General features: G+C 34.5%; 3 protein-coding genes across 11 annotated transcripts; 2 read left to right on the top strand and 1 right to left on the bottom strand.

Moving 5' to 3' along the window:
* The first annotated feature begins 151 nt into the window (after positions 1 to 151).
* Positions 152 to 3,522, top strand: LOC107424086 (growth-regulating factor 5). Of its 8 annotated transcripts, none has more exons than XM_025076419.3 (6): positions 152 to 1,500; positions 1,648 to 1,814; positions 1,938 to 2,463; positions 2,602 to 2,680; positions 2,780 to 3,104; positions 3,205 to 3,522. In XM_025076419.3, exons 1-6 carry the CDS (start codon positions 1,358 to 1,360, stop codon positions 3,210 to 3,212), a joined length of 1,248 nt encoding a protein of 415 aa, XP_024932187.3. In that variant the 5' UTR covers positions 152 to 1,357; the 3' UTR covers positions 3,213 to 3,522. The 8 variants fall into 8 exon arrangements, with proteins under 8 accessions (XP_024932187.3, XP_048334760.2, XP_024932188.3 ...); XM_048478803.2 differs by having other exon boundaries at positions 153 to 1,500; positions 2,611 to 2,680; XM_025076420.3 differs by having other exon boundaries at positions 157 to 1,500; positions 2,605 to 2,680.
* Positions 3,523 to 6,257: 2,735 nt separating this feature from the next.
* On the bottom strand, positions 6,258 to 16,427 carry LOC107424131 (protein CTR9 homolog). The gene is made up of 24 exons (XM_016033866.4): positions 16,122 to 16,427; positions 15,424 to 15,490; positions 15,025 to 15,219; positions 14,470 to 14,570; positions 13,889 to 13,942; positions 13,353 to 13,469; positions 13,198 to 13,261; positions 12,812 to 13,026; positions 12,423 to 12,507; positions 11,911 to 12,011; positions 11,733 to 11,825; positions 11,093 to 11,161; positions 10,835 to 10,927; positions 10,355 to 10,621; positions 10,085 to 10,165; positions 9,836 to 9,994; positions 9,518 to 9,613; positions 8,770 to 8,871; positions 8,555 to 8,662; positions 8,234 to 8,458; positions 7,841 to 8,107; positions 7,673 to 7,744; positions 6,829 to 7,134; positions 6,258 to 6,520 (listed from the first exon to the last, which is right to left on the bottom strand). Exons 1-24 carry the CDS (start codon positions 16,260 to 16,262, stop codon positions 6,326 to 6,328), a joined length of 3,273 nt encoding a protein of 1,090 aa, XP_015889352.2. The 5' UTR covers positions 16,263 to 16,427; the 3' UTR covers positions 6,258 to 6,325.
* A 185-nt stretch (positions 16,428 to 16,612) lies between these two features.
* LOC107424081 (mediator of RNA polymerase II transcription subunit 20a) lies at positions 16,613 to 19,027 on the top strand. 2 transcript variants are annotated; one of them, XM_016033775.4, is made up of 5 exons: positions 16,613 to 16,771; positions 16,880 to 17,022; positions 17,209 to 17,382; positions 17,522 to 17,611; positions 18,676 to 19,027. In XM_016033775.4, exons 2-5 carry the CDS (start codon positions 16,963 to 16,965, stop codon positions 18,916 to 18,918), a joined length of 567 nt encoding a protein of 188 aa, XP_015889261.2. In that variant the 5' UTR covers positions 16,613 to 16,771; positions 16,880 to 16,962; the 3' UTR covers positions 18,919 to 19,027. The 2 variants fall into 2 exon arrangements, with proteins under 2 accessions (XP_015889261.2, XP_015889260.2); XM_016033774.4 differs by having other exon boundaries at positions 17,204 to 17,382.
* Positions 19,028 to 19,614: the final 587 nt, after the last annotated feature.

Here is a 19,614-nt window from a genome sequence, read left to right as displayed (position 1 = left end):
AGTGTAAGTGAAATAATAATGTAGGGACAGTGAGGCCACCAAGGCTTAAGAGGAAATTTGAAAAGGGAATTTATACAGTAAAATGCACCTGGGGAGAGAGGTTTTGGGGAGGAGTGGGGTCTTAGTACCAAAAAAAGGTGGTTTGCTGCGTTTGGGGACCTGCCAGGGAATAGGAACAGTGCCACAGAGTGCACTACTCTGTAGTCTCTACATCAGCCAAGTTTACAATACAAGAATAGTCTCCGGGAATTTAATGCAACCAAACAACTCTCCTTTTCATTTTGACTCAAATGCCCTTTTTTTTTTTTTACCTGTTGTCTGTCTGAACTCAAAGCCCATCTCAAAGCCACTCATCATCCTCTATGAGCTTTGACCACACATGCAGAAAAAAGGCTACTGCTTTTTTGTTTTTTCGAAAGAAGATTGTTTCTCTAAGATTTCTTGCTTTTATTCAAATCCAGTTGAAGGGATTTGTGGCTTGATGTTGATTTTCATAATCTGATTCTAAACTAAAGTTTTTCTTTTTCTTTTTTCTGAAAACCCAGAAGATGGAATCTTTTATGTGGGTTAATTCTATGATCTATCAAAAATACAGCACGACCAGTTACACGGAAACAAAAGAGTTGAATGGGTCAGTCTTTCAGATTTTTTTATATGCTTAATCCTCTGGTTGAGTGATGACCATAATCATAAAAGGTTAAATCAAAGGGTTCAGTCACTCTTTAAAAATGGTTTACATGCAAAGTAGTTTGTTCAGAAAAAAGGCAAGCAAAACCAACAAACCAACAAATAACCCTTCTGTAAATCTGAGCATTTGAAAACAAAAACAAAAACAAAAGGATGTTTGATAATAAATGAAAGAGAGTAAAAAAATTAAAAAAGTTAGAAGGGTTACAGTTTTATCAGAACCTAAAAGAGCTCCAACTCTGAATCACTCATTTTCTAAATTTCCCAAATTGAAAAAGGTCAAAATATAAGTGGGGGTACTGGGTTCTGAGGTAAAGGAACAGAAAAAGTAAAAGAGTTAGTAGCAGTAAAAGCCCAAACCGTACAATCTCATCAGACCAGCATTGGCTTCAGACACCAACTCTTGTAGACAGTCTCATATATAATATTATTATATATACGATTTTCTCTTCCTTCTTTTCAATTATTATTTCCTTTAAAGTTAAGTCTCTCCTTTAGTTTATGGGTTTCCGTAGAGATGTCAGAGACAAGAGCTGCCACAGAGGCAGCTTAGCTGCAGAAGCAGAAGCAACAGAGAGGTGCAGTCATAATATGAGCAGAGAGACAGAGAGAGAGAGAGAGAGCGAGGAGGTGGCATGCAGCACTATAATCAGAACCATTAGTTTTATCCATGTACAGAAGATTCTGCAGCTCAATGGTCCCTGAAATAAATATACCTACTCTACTCCAAAGTCCCTCTCTAGTAATTAATCACACAACACCCTTGCTTCTCTATTTTCCTCTGAACCTGTCTCTCTTTCAGTACTACACAGTGTAAGCTCTGAAACTAGTTTTGGTTTCATCTTTCTTTACTTCTCTTTTCAAGCTTTCTTCTTCTTTTCTTTTTTTTTTTTTTTTTCCTCCTCTTCTTCTTTTTTTCTTTTTTTTTTTTTTCTATTCAATGATGAGTGGAAGGAACAGGTTTCCATTCACTGCATCTCAGTGGCAAGAACTTGAACACCAAGCTCTAATCTTCAAATACATGGTCTCTGGCATCCCAATCCCACCTGATCTTCTCTTCAGCATCAAAAGAAGCTACTTGGACTCTGCAATGCCTTCAAAGCTCTTTCCTCACCACCCTCAACATAGTAAGCTAACTAGACCCTCTTTTGTCTTACCCTATTCTATATGTATATGTATGATTTTGTTTTGCAAAAACTTGGAGTTGATTTAGGCATTAGTTTTAAGGTCTGATGAAAAAGAGATTATAGGGGTTGTTCCTGTGGGTGCAGTTGGGTGGAACTGTTTCCAGATGGGTATGGGAAGGAAGATAGACCCAGAGCCTGGAAGGTGCAGAAGAACAGATGGGAAAAAATGGAGATGCTCAAAAGAGGCATTTCCAGATTCGAAATACTGTGAGAGGCACATGCACAGAGGCAAAAACCGTTCAAGAAAGCCTGTGGAAGTTCTGAAAACAACAACATCAACATCATCAACCAACTCAATGATATCAAATCCATCATTAACACCCACCAACATCTCATCAATCACCAAAAACCTCTCTGCAGCATTAACGCCCACCTCTCGTTCTTCCATTTCTTCATTCTCTTCGCTTCCCTCTTACAACTCTCATCATATTGATCACCCTTTTCTTTATAATCATTCGTCGTCATCATCTTCTTCTTCTTCAAGGCATCCTGGGTTTGGTTTGTCACCTCAGCATCATGACACCAGTACAACTTCCCTTCTTTTGGATTCTGGATCTTATTCCCAGACTCATAATGCAGATTACAGCAGGTTTTTGTTTTTAATCTTAAAAATTAAGCTCTCTTAAAAGTTATACATACATATATATATGTACCACTCATTTTTTGTTCTCCTTTTCTTTGAATATCAATTTGTCCTTTATTTATTTTTGTTTTGTTTATTGGGAAGAAGAAACAGGTACGCTTATGGGATGAAAGAGGAGGTGGATCATGAGCATGTATTCTTTTCAGAAGAACCATCGGGAAATGTGAGACGCTTCTCTGGTGGTTCTTCTTCTTCATCTTTAGATGATCAATCGTCGTGGAAACTAACACCACTGACAATGAGTTGTTCTTCTTCGAAACAGAGAAACTGCTCTGGTTTACAGAATGAGCAATATTCTAATTACTTGCAGCTTCAAAGCCGCCACAAACAAGATCATCATTATCAGCAGCAGCAGAATTACTCGTCCTATGTATTCAACGGCAACGACACAGAAATGGAGAGAAAAGAAGAAACCCAAAATAGAACCATGCACCGCTTCTTCGATGAATGGCCAGTAAAAGACAAAGATTCATGGCTTGACTTGGATGATAAATCATCAAACAGTGGGTCTATTTCCACAACCAGGCTCTCAATCTCTATGCCAACTTCGTCTTCACATGAATTCCCCATCTTCACTTCCAGAACCGGTAATCATGGTTTTTGAACTTTATCAATGTTCATCGATTTTCTTCTTCTTCATGACCCATTTGTGACATTAAATGTCCATATTTTGTTTATCTTTTGCAGGTGATTGAGCTAATTAATTACTAGGTACTGGGTTTCGGAATCAAAGTCCAAAAATTTGTACTTACCTGGTGTGACTTTTTTTTTTTTTTTTGTGTGTGTGTGTGTGTGTGTGAGTTAAGGTGTTCTTGTTGGTCTCATTTCGTTTTTAGTTTGAATATTCAGTTTGAAAGTGGATCATTTTGTGTTTCAAGGAAAGGATCCAAGCTATGCCTTCTTAGGCTTTCTTGGTTGATGATCTTCTCTATTGCATAAATAGTCCTGAGAATGACTTCAGCCAAAAACCAATTCATTTAAAACGAATTTATTTTCTAAAGCTAACACTTTGTTTATGAATCTTCTGGGTTCTGTCCAATCTTTTTTGTTTGTAATCATAACTGAGGGACCCAAAGCCCCAGGCTTTGCTGGTTAGTTTGTCACTTCTGAGTTCACCTAAAACAAGTTGGTAAAAAAGAGCACACCTCTTATTGTAGTCTTCATAACTAAAGGTAAAAATGGTTTTTGTTATTACTTAACGCGATTTTTTTTTTTTTTTTTTTTAACTACCCATTATAATGGGTAAAATGACACCCAATAAAAAGTACCACTTTCTCTTGCTCTCTCTTCTTCGTTGGAGTAGGCTGGAATTAATTTTTTTTATTCCTTTTTAATTTTATTTTATGTTTATGTGAAAATCATATATCCCTATTTGGTAGGCCTTGCAAATGTAAAAAAGACAAAACAAATAATCGGCAAAAGCTATGCCCAAATTTGGTTTATGGGTGTTTTTTTTTTAAAAAATAATTAAAAAAAATGATTATATATGCTAGTGAGTAGAAGGTAAATGCCTTGGGAAGTTGCCAAGAGCTCCGTCGTTTTAAGTCCCTCACGAGTTGTCTCTATCCATCTGGAGCTTAAAGCCAAGTATTGCATGTTATAAAGACTATATACGTGTGAGCTTACCCAAAATTTAATAGCACAAGAACTAAAAATCTAAAAAATTTTGTTGTTTACTCAAACGACAATATGTACTGCTTTTTCAACGTTTTTGTACCGTGAGAGAAGAATAAAATGATCTAGCAATTCTGAATGTAAGTTCTACCAAAGACAACCATTTTAATAAGCGGAAGAATTCCTGAACTAGGGCACCCATATACTGTTCCACACAACTTTATTTTATCTTTTTTGCTTTACCAGAGATCAGCACTGTGAAAATTGTTCTAGTGGAAAAGTACATGAAACATTGCTTTAGGTGGCTAATCATATTTTGGTTTTCACTTTTTACAGGATAGGGTTACTTACTGGTCAAAAATAACCTGAAAAAGAGGAAAGAGAGATGGAATAAGCAAATAATTAATGTTAGTTGCGGTAACTAGTGCTTGCTTGGAAATAAACTAGTATGTAATAACAGTACCGTCCCACTGTCACTAAAGTAAATCTGTGGTGATGTGGCAGTGGAACAACAGGGGAAAAAACTTTTGGCAAAAAAATAAAATAAGAAGCAGTATAAATTTTTACTGAAGCATCTGATGGGCTAGTGGGTCTGCTGGGTGCATTGGTCCACAAAGGTGTGAGTGGTTTACAGAGACTTCAGTCTTTACAGGTTTAAAAAGATTTTCACGCTAATCAGTTGGCAGAGACTAAAACGTACACTTTTAATTCACACCTATCTGACTCTTCTATTCATCAGCCACCCACCAAAAATCCTCGCCAACCAAACCCAAATAAGCCCCTACTTTTTTTAAAAAAAAGGAAGAATAGCTCACCTCAATTTTTTCAGGACCGACATTCTCCCTCTGTTTAGTTTAACTTTAGGCCCCGTTTGGATCGTGTCATTAAATTTAAAATTCTTTAAAAAAAACTTTTTTTTTTTTTTTTAATGTTTGGATAGTATATTTTGATAAGAAAATGTGGGGTTCAGTAGAAAGTAGTTTCTAATATGAGAGAAAATCAATTGGAAAATAAATTCTATAAAATAGGTGGTATTTTCAATTTTTTTTTTTTGGAAAATGAATAAATGTGTTTATTTATTCTCATCTTATTCTTACATTTGAAAAATATAAAATTTTTATAACATCTTAAACCTTATTTCCAATATACATTCTCAATATTTATCCAACATTAATAATGGAAACTGATTTTTAAAAAATTAATTTCTAAGAAATTAAATTTTATGGAAACTGACACTTTTCAAATGGGATCTTAGATGTAGAAATTTTCTAAAACTAATCAATTGACATATTAAATCCCATACAATCCAATTCTGTTGAATTGATTAATGCAATTCAATTGGATTTGAAATCTTAAAATCCAAGTGGATAGGTTCAGCAATTGATTATTGACTTAAAATTGAATTGATCCAATAATATCCACTTTTAATTAACAAATTGTTAATTTTTTTTTTTTTGAAGAGTAAGTTGTTTACTAATCATCAGTCTTATGTAAATCATAATTTTAAATAAATTGCTCAAATCTTTTAAATATAATAAAAAATTTAATTTTAAGTTTAATAGTGATTGCGTATTTTAAATTTAATTGGTATACAGTCAAATCTACGAATAATTTTAGTTTTAATTCCCCATTATTAATTACATTGTGATGAAGTAATTCATGTCTACCTTCTCCACACTACACGTATAATGGCAGATGTCTTTTGGAGTTGGCATTGTAATTGGCTTTTTTATTTTTCTGGAATTTGTATCGTAATGGTAAATTCTTATTCTTTTTACTAAAAAGGATCGTGAGGTTTAGTTTTTGCTCGTAAACCTCTATTTTTCTAAATTTTTTAAAGAAAAACGTCAGATTACTTGTAAAATTCATGCATTTACAAAAATTTAAGGGGGTCAAAAAAAAAATTAAAAAAAGAGAGAAAAAATGTTGATGCGGGTCGCAGCCTCACACCTCCCATTGTACACCCCCACCCGATACCCACGCATTCCTAGGTTGGATTTGCATCGAAAACTTCTTTTTTTTTTTTTAATTTTTTTTTACATTTTATAATTTGCAATATGGTTATTAACTTATTTTACATGAAAAAGTGTTACAAAAAACCAAAAAAAAAAAAAAAAGAAAAGAAAAAAAGAAAATTAAAGACGAATAAATTTACTAGGTTACATTCAAAGAGGTAATTTTATAGCCGTTCTGTTCAATCCTCATCGTTAACAGCATCATCCAGCTTGTCAACAATATCTCTAACATCACCGTCACTCTCCCTCATCTCTACAGAATTTTCTCTTATTGGACTGGACTCCGGCTGCTTCTCTACTTGCTCATCATCATCATCATCATCAGATTCTGACCATGCCTGCCTCCGTCGACTTATGGTTGCTCCAGGTACAACCTTCACAAAAAATGGAAGAAAAAAATAAGTGCAACCAGAAAGCAAGGGATAAATAATAGCATTTTGATGAATTAATGGTTTCGGAGGGAGTTTTTTAATCAATTAGTTTTAAGAAAAATACTCTCGGAGCAATGCATTAACACTGAAGCACATCCAGTTGCAATATTCCCAGACGCAATCTTGTCCCCGTGTAGTGGGAAGTATAAGATGTCAGTAAGGTTTTCCTTAGGTTCTCAGCTGAGATATCTGTAGCTCTATTCTCACTATCAAAATGTGATGCAAAATATGGAAACAAAAAATTGTATTACCTCATCTTCAGCGTCTGAATCTTCGAGCCCAGCTGCTGCAAGAGGATCCTTAGCATTTTCTTCTCCATCATCATCTTGACCATTCACCTCATCTCTGGGCTCCTCGTAATTCTCTTCCATTTCTTCCCGATCATCCATCATCTCTGCTTCATCTTCCTCTGTTTCATAACGTGCCTTGGAATTCCTGTCCTTCTTTCTCCTCTTTCCACCTTTTTTCCTTCTCTTCTCGCTATTTCTACCCTCTTCATCATCAATATCCGATCTTTCTCTTCGCTTAGAACCAGGTGTGCTGCTCTTCCATTGCTCCTAAAGTCACAAAAGCGAAAAAATAGATGAGAAATCTTGAAATTCCACAAGCAAGTTTAAATGTCAAAATATTAGCTAATTGTAACATTGTTCTGTTTCCTCCATCTTTACCCCCTGATCTGTAAGGTTAAAGCTCTATGTTTCTTCAGGCCAAAAGGTTATTCCATGGAAATACCTTTTTCTGCATCTAGACCATTTTTATCAAGTTCAATGCAAAAGCATCATAGCTTCTTTTGCCTGCTCCAACATTGAATTTGACTTTACAAGCCAATTCAAATTTAACATTTCTGAAACCAAGCACAAATAACCACTTGCAAGACCCTACTTACTTGAACACATCAATACCCAATTACATTTATTTGCAATACCTCTCTTCATCCCCCACAAACAGAAGGGACATCGACCAACAATTTTCCATGCTTTCAACTTTTGGTATTGAAAACATCTAAGATGTTCAAATTATACGTATCGGTGTACATGAATTAGCAGCTACAGCAAGCAATCATAGAAGCATACAATACAGCTGGCAGCCTATTACCTTTATGCGTTCAAAATGTTCCTCCTGTTGCCTCACTCTCTTTTGCTCATCCTCTCGCATTCTCCTTTCCAACTGTTTTCAACAAAAGTATCCGTGAAGATACAATTATATGACACTAAATTTCTTCATCTAGAAGTGCAGCAGATGTACAAATTATGAAAATGAGACCTGAAATTTCCTTTGTTCGTCAGCCTTACGACGGGCTTCCTCAGCCAGTGCCATCTGACGAAGAGCTTCTTGTTTGTGCCTGGTTTGCTGCTCATCATGCTCAGCTTGTTTGAGGTGGACTCTTGCAGCGTCAAGCAAGTGCTTACAGTACTCAACATGGGTGTCAATTTTCTTTTCATCAAACCCATGAAAATGAAGGTTGGAAGCAGCAGACAATTGTTTAAACACACGCACTGCATTCCCCAGCTCTGCCACTGTTAAACGTACCTAAATTTTCATGAATGGCAAAAGAAAAAAGATAAAGATCAGATAAAGTGAGAGTGAGTAATTGAAGCTTAAAACTAAATACGTAAGATGCAAGTAAAAACCAATTATAAGATTTCATCAAATTACCTCATCTGCAGCCTTCTTTGTCTTTTGTAGGGTTGATGCTGAGAACTTCTGCATCACAACCCCTGCATCAAATCTCAGTGTGTAGTTTGAAGGTGCCAAATGTATGGCCCTCAATAGTGTCTTTTTGCAGTCTTGCCACTGTTCAGCTTCATAATGAGTACGAGCTAAATAAAGAAGGATTTGAGAGTCTGTATTATAGAAAAATTTCCTTAAGCAATTCTGATACTGCAGGACAAGAAGTTTCGTCAACAGATAAATGTTAATTAGAGAACATAACTCACAGTACAGAATAAAAATGCATAAAATAAAGATGAGACTAACCATTTTCACTGCCAACGAAAAATTGCCTTGTGCAAAATAAACATGTGCCAAATTAATCCAGACATCTGGCATCTGGACAAAAATGCTTCCACTTGCAGCTTCTTGAACCTGTAATAATTAATAAGTAATTATATAAAAGATCTGAAATTTCACAATCATACATTCCCAGTGAGAAACTTGAAATGGCTTTTGAGATGAAAAGGTGTACGTCTCACCTGAGTAAAAATATCTTTTGAAACATCAAAGTGACCCTTTTCCGCAAAAACCACTCCAGCACCATTGGCAGCATACAAATTGGCAGAATGCTGAGCCAGAACCTGCAAGTGTGTTTTTTTTTTTTTTTGAGAGGGGGGGTGGGTTTGGAAGAGGATCAAATATCATGTTTTGCAGTTACAACATGTACACATAAATTGTAAAACCTTAAGATGGAACTTCAATGAGCGCATGGAAGTTAGAAAATAAACTTCAAATCAAAAAATCCAACAGATATGCTCAATACAGCAATCTCATCAAATCCAAACCAATGCAAGTGGACTAACAAAAGCCATTTCAAGCTGTCTAATAGAACATTAATGTTCTTCACTTTCTCCTTTTAATGTTTTTTCTTTTGTCTTCTCACCTCTTGTATGTTAAGTCATTTTCTCCCTCAAATGAAGAACATCTCATAATAAGTTTCTTTTCTGCCTCATTTATAAATTTCTATTCCTTCACTTATAACTTTAGCCTATACTCACATTGACTCTAACAGGTAAATTCTAGGGCATCCATTAGAAGTAACTTATCAAAAGAACTTTAACAAGTATATGCTGAAAATGTTGTTGCATGAAATATACATGGATTGTTAGCCATATCCACATCCCATGCACATCAACATGCAAGCTGTATGGGGGAAAGAAAAAAAAGCACCTATTGATAAGAGACACCACAAAGAATATAATTAAAATGAGAGAAAAGAAGTCATACCTTTGTGTATAGTTCCTTAGCTTTTTCCAAATGAGTAGCTTCCAACTTAGGGGCTCTTTTCTCATTGCGAACAGCTGCAAAGTAGTTCCAGTTCCCCTTACCAATGCAACACGTATGTAATGAGATAGAGTTGAAGTAAGAAAAAGTACAATACCACATGCATTTTCCATGAAGACTACAGGAATTCTAAATGGCAAAATGCCTCTGAAAATGGAAGTTTTACTGGGATGTGCAGAAGACCAAGAAGTACCAATTATAAAACAGTACCAAGACATTCATTAAAACTCAAAAATGCATGTAAACTGAAAATATACCAACCAGAGAAAGAGTAGCATACGAATCCTTTCCCTCAGTTGCTTCATTAGCAGCACGGAAGGTTTCTTTTGCCTTGACCCAATCATCATTTTTCAATTCCAAGTCACCAAGCATAGATAATGCATTTGGGCACTTCTCATTTACCTTTAGAGCATTATTAACCTATACAAAGAGAAAGAATTATCTGAACATTGTGCATGTGCATATGCATTTTTCTAAGACAGACAGAGAGAGAGACTATTGAGGGCAAACCAATTCAATGCTCAATTGAATATTATTTCGAGATTTTGCAATGGCAGCAAGCCTTAGATAAGCATCCACATAGTCTGGATACTGCAAAATATGAACAAAAGAGTTCAGTCCAACAGAGGTGGAAACAAACTGTTAACTAACACATCTACAGCACACGGCCTGAGTTCCCACAAGAACAAGGCTTTTATCTTCTTCTTTTTTCTTCCGTTACACAGATGAAATGCATGCATGCACAATACACATGCATAGACAACAAAGCACATGATATACCTTAAACAAGATCAGGCGATACAACAAATTTGCAGTTTCGTTGTTATGTAACTGCTCGAGTAATCTGGCCATGTTGAACAGTGTTGTAACTTTAGTCCAAGGCAGTTCAATAAGGTGGCCTTCTTTCTCAAGCTGCTGAAATAAATGTATTTCCTTGTTCTGAAGAATAGATGAGCTAGCTTCAACAGGCGAGTAATTTTCTTTACCATCAATGAAGGTAAGCCATATTCCATCACCTAGTGCCTCCCTGAATGTTTTTTGAGCAAGCTGAAAGAAAAGAAAATATATACATGTAAGTTACTTTACTGGGTAAATAATTAAGTAAATTCCTTGGGGGGTGGAGAAGAAGAAAAGAGAGAAATAAATCGATCAAAACCACGTCATGATAGAGATAATATAAACTTTGAGTAGTCACATAAAGATTTCTTCTTAAAAAAATTATTTAATTCCAGAGATAGTTTCTTAGAGAACTGCACAAACCTCAAATTCTCCCCTTTCAAAATGAAGAACTCCAAGATTGTTGAGTACATCAATTGGTACTTCTTGACCTCCCTTTTTCAAAAGAGTACGAGCCTGGATCAATTTCAGAAAACTTGGTTATCCCAAAAAGAAAATATAATTTAAATTCAGGATTTTGAAAATGGGGATCCCCATTCCATTATAGGACAATGTTTTCTTAATCAAAAGCGAAAAAACAAAAAAAAAAAAAAAAAAAAAAAAAGGAACTATGAATTTTACAGTTTTTAAAGCATCAAGAGCTGCTGCAGGGTCAGATGAAATCAACAATTCCCCCAGATCAAGAAATGCCTACATCAAGGAAGAAGAGTCAAATAGATCTGAAACTAAAAGCTCAACATAGACATGGCACACTTTATGAGGGTTGACTATTGATACTTGAGTCAATGTAATTGGTGAATATTTAAGAAGGGTCCCCATAATATTTAAAATTAAAAACATCTTATAACAACTACAAACGCTAGCCACAAAAGAAAAAAAATCTTGGCTCAGATATGGATATGAGGCAAAACCTATTCCCCAATTAAAAGTTAAGGCCAAAGCCACTGTTACTCCATCAAACATACATTAGAGTTGTTGTGAATGTATCATGCATAGGGAAGGACATTGAAAAGCCAGGCAAAAGTAGGATAGTGACTCTTTAGAGAAACTCCTAACCAAAAACACCATATTGCTCATGGGTTATAATACAAGCACAAATAAAGTTGGACACTTCTATAATGGTCCTTTTACAAACATTAATAGAAGTGGCAGGCACAAGTGTGGAGAAGTGTTGTACTAACAAGTTCCAATTCATCAAAATTTAGAACTGGGCATTTGTCCCATAACTTATCGTAGATAATAACATAACAGGAAGAATTACCTGAGGATCACGTGGATCAATTTTTGTAGCCTTTCTCATAAATTCCTGTGCCTTCTCAGTCTGCCCTAGCTGCACATATATGTGACCAAGAACCTAAAGGAAAAAAACTGAATTACATTAAAATCAAAGTGACAAAGTAGGAATGTAAAAAAGATTTATAACTTTGACAATAACTCACTTTCAATGTGTCACAATTATCAGGGTACACCTCTAAAACCTTCTCAAAGTTTGATAGTGCACTTCTGAAATCTCCCAACTTCAGTTGGACTTGTCCCAAACCTATTAGCAAAAGCCCATAATTAAGTAAAAAGTTGGGTGGATAAGAGATAATGAATCACAAAAGTAAAATTATAAATCAATATTCACATTTTAGTATGATAATGATCACTAAACTACACATGCAAATCAGGGGTCCCATAATCTCAAATGGATTGTCATATCCACCTACGTACAAATCACAACTATGCATACTTAATGCATAAACAAGCAACATAATTCACACAGATAATTTAGAAAAAAAAAATACAAATAAATAAAGAAGAGAACCACATGGCATATAAGCAAGCCAACACAGTAACAAAGAAAATCCACTACAGAAGAGAGTAAATATTTAAATTAAATACTATAGTAAAATTTTCACATAATACACAGCATAAAATCATTGAAAATTGAGGTCTAATGTTCACTAACCATAATAAGGAAATACAAATTCATTGGGTTTACTGATTTCCTTGACAGATGCCATGTAATACAACCCAGCCTTTTCATAGTCCCCCTGCAAACCAAGGAGAAATAAATATTGAAATTTATCATAAAATTCATAAAAGCAAAAAGCAATAGTTAAAAAAATGCATGACTGAGATATCAAAAGCTATTGCTATCTAACCAAAACTGCAACCAGAAGACATGCTAGTCACTTTATTGGTGCTTGATTGCAAATGTTGCATTGCTAGTGGTAACTAACATAAAGAACCTTTGCAACTACATTTTCATTACTTGATCAAAATAAAAATAATTATTAAAAAAAAAAAAAAAAAAACTTTGATTTATGTCGAAGAAAAAGTATATTATTATCTAACCTTGCTATGGTAAGATCGAGCCAAGTTGTAGTAAGAGTGTGACTTTGTTGGTCCATGATTGGTAACAGCAAGTGCAGTTTCAGTCAGTTGCTCAACTAAAAAGTGTTGACCCGTGAAGAAAAAGTGATTAGCTAAATAATTCAATGCCATTGCACAGTAAGGATATATCTCAAAAGCTTTCTGCATTTTTTCCATTCCTTTCCTAATTCCAGCCGCTGCAAATATACAGTGCACCATTAGAATTACATGCTCAACCAGATAGAGCTAAGATCAAATATATTATATAATGACCAAACCACATAAACAGCATTCAGCATAAATATATATGTATATATATGTATAAATAAATATATACATATACACACACACACACTTTCATAACCTACCCTCATTTGTATGCAAATCCATAATTGCCAGTGCAACAAGAGCCTCAACATTTTCTGGATCCAACTGCAAAAAATAAAACATGAATCAACAGCATCAGTGAAAGAGGTGAAAGGTGTATTTAGCAGTTTAATAACAATTGGTTACTACCACATGCCTGCAAAACCCGTTGAAATGCCTGCCGTGCTTTGTCAATTTGACCCATTCTGTAACGACAGAGACCTATGCCAAGTCTTACAGCAGCTGGACAATTAGGATACACTTGCAAGGCCCTCTTCCAAAGATTTAAACGATAAAAGTAAGAATTAAGTCGAATTGTATCCATAGAGAGAATATACCAATAGAAGCTACCAATCTTCTATCCGATGGTGCTCAAGTGAGGATATCCTCAACTTTTTAAGTTCAAGATAAGTGGGTTGAATCATTTGGAACCATTGGATTAAATGTATTTAATGTGACAGGTTTGATGTGACATGCAATCCAATGATTCTAAATAATCAAGTCAACTTATCCTTTTTTAAGCTGGGGATACCCTCACCTGAGCTGGATTGATCTTCAATCAGGTACAGGTAAAGCCACATCAACTAGACCCTACCGATGCAAAAATATAACAATAACCACTTCCAAAGGTTGTGAAAAATGTGTGTTCTTGTGTTGTTCCCTATGGAAAATGGTAGAACAATAAATACACACCTTGTATAACTCCAATGAATCCAAGTAACGTCCACGGTTGAACTGAACACATGCCTGCAGAAGTCCATAACAAATCACTGAAAAGGGAGAAATAAATAAACCACACTGAAGCAAGTTTTAAAATCAGTATATCTTGCATTGTCCAGGCTAAAATGGTCAGATATTTTCAAGAATTTTCTTCAAGCCTCAATCTGATGTATTTCATATTGAAATAATCAAAAAAATTACAATAAATGAGGAAATAAAAGCTTTCTCAGTTAATCAACCTTTATTAACATATTGGTGCAAAATATAATCAACACAAAAGCTACATCAACACTTAAGAAGGTATGACTCAATGTTAGTCCAACTGTCAAGGGGCTATTCATAGGGGAGATGTGGATTAATGGATTTAGTCCTTACCAACAGTTCTGCAAAGTGACACTTGAAAGCCACATAACTTTTCAATTAAGAGCTAAGAATAAACCAAAAATACTAACAAATTCATCTATTTCATGTGTCAAACACCAAGGAAATCTTCTTGTAAATGGTCATGAACTAATAAAGATTAACATGACTGCTTTGTCAAGCACAACATGTACCTGACCCAAAAGTGCTGGAACGTTATCATGGTCCCCATCTAATACAATCTTGAATGCAGCAAATGCCTGCTCTATTTCACCCTTAGCCAGTAAAAGCTGACCTGTATGCATAAGATGTATTGATTCTTAGGCAGTGCATAGACAGGAGCAAGCAACTTTCAGCATTCAAAGCAACTTATGTGATTATACAGATGAAGGATGTCCATTACAAAATGTTTATTTCATGGTCCACAGTGGAACAGCAAGAACAACATGTTCTTGTTAGGGCCCTTAGATGCCACATCACATAGCTGCTGGGATATCCTAATAGAAAGTATAATTTAACCATAAAGCAAGTTCTGAGATATCATCCAGAATCACTGTTCAAGTTCAAAACCAAGCTGAAAATTTTTCAATGGATATCTTACCCTAAATTGTTAACATACAACGGGTCTACCTAGCACATTTTGATTGTTGGTTAAAGATAAAGCTCATGCAAGTAATTCTCGTGTATTTTACCCCATCATTGAATCTTTAGTTAGATACAAGATAGCATAAGTCTGTGATAATATCCACCTTTCCCAACCCACGTAGAAGGCTCATGCATGTCAATTCTCGATGCTTTGTTGTAGTATTGTGTGGCCAAAATAAAATGTTCCTCCTTTTCTCTGTGTTTTGTCTCAATTTTTCCAAGGTAACTGTAGTAGGCCCCTAAAGCATTTAAGATCGCAATCCTCTCATATCTAATATCAGCATAGTAATCATCAATGTCTGCAAAAATTAAGCCATAAAACCACATTTTAGAAAGAACTATGTTAATAACTAATTCCAACAATAAAAAAAAAATGACTGGCTAGAATAGCAATCGATAAAACCACATCATCAAATAAAAAGATGGCTGAATCACATGCTTATAAATGATACACAAGTAATGAAAGTTCATTAAAAATGACATATGATAATCCAACCACATACCAGGACTGGACCCTTCCTCCAAAATTTGGCGGAACTGTTCAAGTTTTCCTTGTTTGAAGTACTCTCTCTGCAGCACATAACGAAAAATAACGTATGACAAGTTGGACATATGGCAAAGACAAATAACTTTAAAGATAATCCCATAACAAAAAACTACCAAACAGATATGCAAATGCAAAAAATTCCTGGTGGTCTAGCCATTAAAGTTGTGAGTTTTCTTAACCTATGTTTTATAATTTTAATTCAGACTCCAATTTGTAAAACTTTTTTTACGAAAGTTATAAACCAAATTATGAAAGTTATGAACCACCGGAATCAATGTTCCATACAATGGGGAAAAAAACAAACGAAAAAGAAAAAAGAGTCGACTCTGAAGTTTAATTTCCAGTTAGTTTATGAAATTTGTTTATCGCCTTTCAGTTGCGAAAGTAGAACAAATTTCATTGCAACCATTACCTATCACTTTGTGAAAAACTAATGAAAATTAACAAATAAAGGTCTCCACCTCATTCACAATCTTTTTTTTTTTTTTTTTTTTTCCATGGACAACTTCTACTATAGAAAATAAACCCTAATAATTAAATTGCTCATCATTCTAAATTAATTCAGCTGCTAATTAAACCAATCGTGAAACAAAATAAAAGCTCAACAAGGGTGAAAAAGAAAAAAAAAAAAAAAGAAAAAAGAAAAAAAGGAACCGCGATGATAAGCCAGATATCAAGAGGAGCTTGCTCGGCCTTGAGGATGTCGACGATATCAGAAGCATCTCTAGGGAGCTGATCCAGAGCCACCCTCACCTCCTCCTCCGAGTTCTGCACAGGTATGTACACTGAAGCCATTGCTTCCCGCTACTATCGAACCCTACCCTTGGATTTCTATTTCAACCTCGTCACCAATTCCTACCGTTGCTCTGATCAATACGTTTCAGTATTTTAGCCAAAATATATATTTAGACGTTGAGCATTATTGCAAAGGTTTTTATTTTTTAATCTGCTCAACTCGGTTATTTTTTTATTTATTTATTTTTTTTCCCAACGTAGTCAGTTTGAAAATATAATAACAGAATATTTCGTAGTTTTTATTTTTTATTTTTTGGGTAGTGTTATAAATTAATAATTTATCGCTCAAAAAAATAAAAATAAAAAGTTTTTAGAAGGGTACTTAAAAGAATAAAAAATAAATAAATAAAGTGAAAATCCGGCAAACGGTTTAAAAAAATAAAAACCTATTAACGGTGTCGTCTGAGACGCGCCTGGATAAGTCTCACGGTCGCTCGACTTTGGAAACAAGCTGTGCTGAAACTTTAGCTTCACTGTTCGCATCCGATCGAGACCATGCCTCTCAAATGGTAAAGATTTTATTTTTGGAAAAAGAAAGAAAACTAGTTTGCTATAATTTCAAAAAACATTTTCTATTTTTTTATCAATTTGATTAATTTGACGGGTGGTATTTCTAGGGTTATGCACTGGCAACCTAATGCAGGAACCACAGTCAGCGGCCAAATCGTAACTGAAATTACGCAATGCGTTGAGAGCATCAATGGTGTCAAAGAAGGCAGGTGGAAAGCTACTCTCACTTACTACAAGCCCATGCTACGAGGTAAAATTTGTATATCCTTTTTTATTTACTTCTTCTTCTTCTTTTTCTTTTTTTCTTTTTTTGTTTTTGTTTTTGTTTATATCTATATATATGTATATATGAACATATTTTCAATTTACTTATTAATTTTCTTTTCTTTTTTTTTTCATTATTTTGCGTGTTACGCACTTCCATTAATTAGAGCAGGCTTTAGCAGCTGAGTTTCCTCGTGATTTTCTGGGAATTTCGCTGCCTGAGCAACCCAACAAGTACTACTTCATAATTCGAGGGCAGCGCTTAGTTCTTGAGGCAGACTCGTCGATTCAGACTATAATGGAGAAATTGCAGTCGTACAAATCGAAGGTGTCCCTGAATTTCGAGGTTTGTGTGTGTTAATCTCACTATAATTTTTTTTTTTTTTTTTCTGATCAGATGACCAAGTATGGCACAAGTTGTTAGCAAAAGTTGTTTATGGATCTATGAAAATCAGTATTGAATTGGTCTTTTTTTATTTTAACAGGGGTTTCAATATCAACTCGGGGACTTCCAATTGAGGGTAGGGAAAGTTGTTCCTAGCCATTCAGAAAATTTGAGAGGAATAGTCATGGAGGTACTGAACTTACATAACATCAACGTTGTTTTGGTTGATTGCTTTTATATCTGTATTTCTGTTTATGTTGTGGCGCGCTCGACTTTTGCATTCATTTTGAGATATCTGATATACTTCAACGATTTCAGTGAATGTTTCCTTGCAAGATATTGAACGGATTCAACTGACTTAATTTTAATGACTATCAAATTTATTGCAATGCATTTGAATGCTTTGCATCTTTCAATCTTTATTCTATCCGCCAAAAGAAAGATGAGCAAACTTTGATATTTTGTCATTTCATAATTAACTGTTGAGAGGTTTATATCATCATCATCATCTTGTTTAATTTGATGTTGATGTACAAATGTAAATACAAGCTGAAGTTGATTTCATACTTTACATAAAATTGATTTCTGGATGAATACGTTAGGCATACCCATTTCTGATTGCCGACATATGAGTTTTATTGTATCTAAAATGTTGTTTGGTGTGAGAGTCACAACTTTTGCAAATAATTCAACTGACTTCTTGTGGCATTGAGCAAGTGTCTGTTTGGCAAAGTCTTTTTTTCGGTCCAAAAGCTTTATTTGAAGGTTAAAAGCTTTTTTGTTAAAAAAATTGAGGATGTTTGGCAAGAATTAAAAGCTCAAATTTTGAGCTTCTCTAAAAAAAGCTTATTTTTTAAACTTGAAATCCAATGAGCATTTAATGCAATTTTGTATTTACAACCAAACACTTGGTAGCTTTTTAATAAAAGTTCTTTTTCAAAAAGATCTATTATACGAAGTTCTATGGGTTAAAGATCTATTGTCATCAGCTATACTGAACATAAGTTTGGTAATTGTCTCCCTGTTCTGTCTGAAACTTCAGCATTCATAAAAAAGAAAACCTTTTATTTTTATTGTTCTTCAATTAAACTTGGTTATTATTTTCCAATTCTTACATTCATGACGATCTAGGGATCATCATTCATTTCTTCAAGGAATGTTAATATTTCTTCTAAATGCAGTTTGAATGAACTTATGAAAAGATATGTGATTGGACTATTATTCTTCTCAATTGAAAATACACGTTTCTTGTAGGTGGAGTACCTTCCCATCTCTTCGATAGAAAAATCGAGGCAGATCATGGGAGAGTTCTTTGAGCTATGGCAAGAGGTTGTGTCAAAAAGATCATTACCGGGACAATTCATGCATATGGAGCCAAATTTTGCAGAGTATGGCCTTGGAGACCTCTATACCTCGCAACATACTGCTGTCCAATATGCTACCGTTATGGCTCAACTAATAGCCACAGTGCAAGCTGTGCAAGCAGTGAGAAATTAGAGCATGATCGAAACAATGTCATTGTAATTTTCCTGTATTATGAGCTCTTTTCTCATCCGGAGTTAAAGAAAATATTTGCTATATGTCTATGCATGCCTTATTTGATGAATTTTTTTTCGTTGCTCTGAATTTAGGAGGGATGGGGAAGAATGAATACATCCCCCTATATATTTGTTGTCTATGCCTTCAGAAGTGAGAGCTATAGAGATGACTATAAACCAACATCTATGTCTATGTTACTACATAGCCATAAATGTGACGCGTACTTCGTGTGTAACATACCACAAATGAAAAATTAAAGCTGTAGGTTATAAATAAATACTGCAAAACCGATAAAAGCACTGGGATCATGCTTGGTGGAGCCAAAAACCATAATAAATTGATTAAAAAGAAAAAGGTAAAGTAATGTGGTACTACCCCTTTTGTTTTTTTGGCAATAGGAATTAATTACTTGTAGAAATTAAGAAATGAAAATACAGTTGTTAAAAATAAAAGTATCATTCTACACCAAATTTATTAATTAAAATTTTGGTGTTGGCATTGTTTCATTACTTTATAGGGCATAATTATTTTACATCCAATGATAAAATATTTTGTGTATCAGGTTACATCATATGATATGGTTAATTTAACAGAAATTAGAGCCAAAAAAAATTAATTTAATACCGTAACATAGGACACGCAAGAAAAAAGAAA

The sequence above is a fragment of the Ziziphus jujuba genome, chromosome 7 (assembly GCF_031755915.1).
Source record: "Ziziphus jujuba cultivar Dongzao chromosome 7, ASM3175591v1".
Taxonomy (NCBI): Eukaryota; Viridiplantae; Streptophyta; class Magnoliopsida; order Rosales; family Rhamnaceae; genus Ziziphus; species Ziziphus jujuba.
This window is presented reverse-complemented; position numbering and strand designations above follow the sequence as displayed.

Coding starts and splice junctions, on each gene's coding strand:
- LOC107424086 (XM_025076418.3), top strand. CDS start 1,358: ATGTACAGAAGATTCTGCAGCTCAATGGTCCCTGAAATAAATATACCT. Junction 1,501..1,647: donor CTCTTTCAGTACTACACAGT/GTAAGCTCTGAA, acceptor TGGAAGGAACAG/GTTTCCATTCACTGCATCTC. Junction 2,464..2,601: donor CATAATGCAGATTACAGCAG/GTTTTTGTTTTT, acceptor TTTATTGGGAAG/AAGAAACAGGTACGCTTATG.
- LOC107424081 (XM_016033774.4), top strand. Junction 17,023..17,203: donor CTACAAGCCCATGCTACGAG/GTAAAATTTGTA, acceptor TCCATTAATTAG/AGCAGGCTTTAGCAGCTGAG. Junction 17,383..17,521: donor AGGTGTCCCTGAATTTCGAG/GTTTGTGTGTGT, acceptor TTATTTTAACAG/GGGTTTCAATATCAACTCGG.
- LOC107424131 (XM_016033866.4), bottom strand. CDS start 16,262: ATGGCTTCAGTGTACATACCTGTGCAGAACTCGGAGGAGGAGGTGAGG. Junction 7,745..7,840: donor ACGAACAAAGGAAATTTCAG/GTCTCATTTTCA, acceptor TGTTGAAAACAG/TTGGAAAGGAGAATGCGAGA. Junction 6,521..6,828: donor ATTCAGACGCTGAAGATGAG/GTAATACAATTT, acceptor TTTTTTGTGAAG/GTTGTACCTGGAGCAACCAT.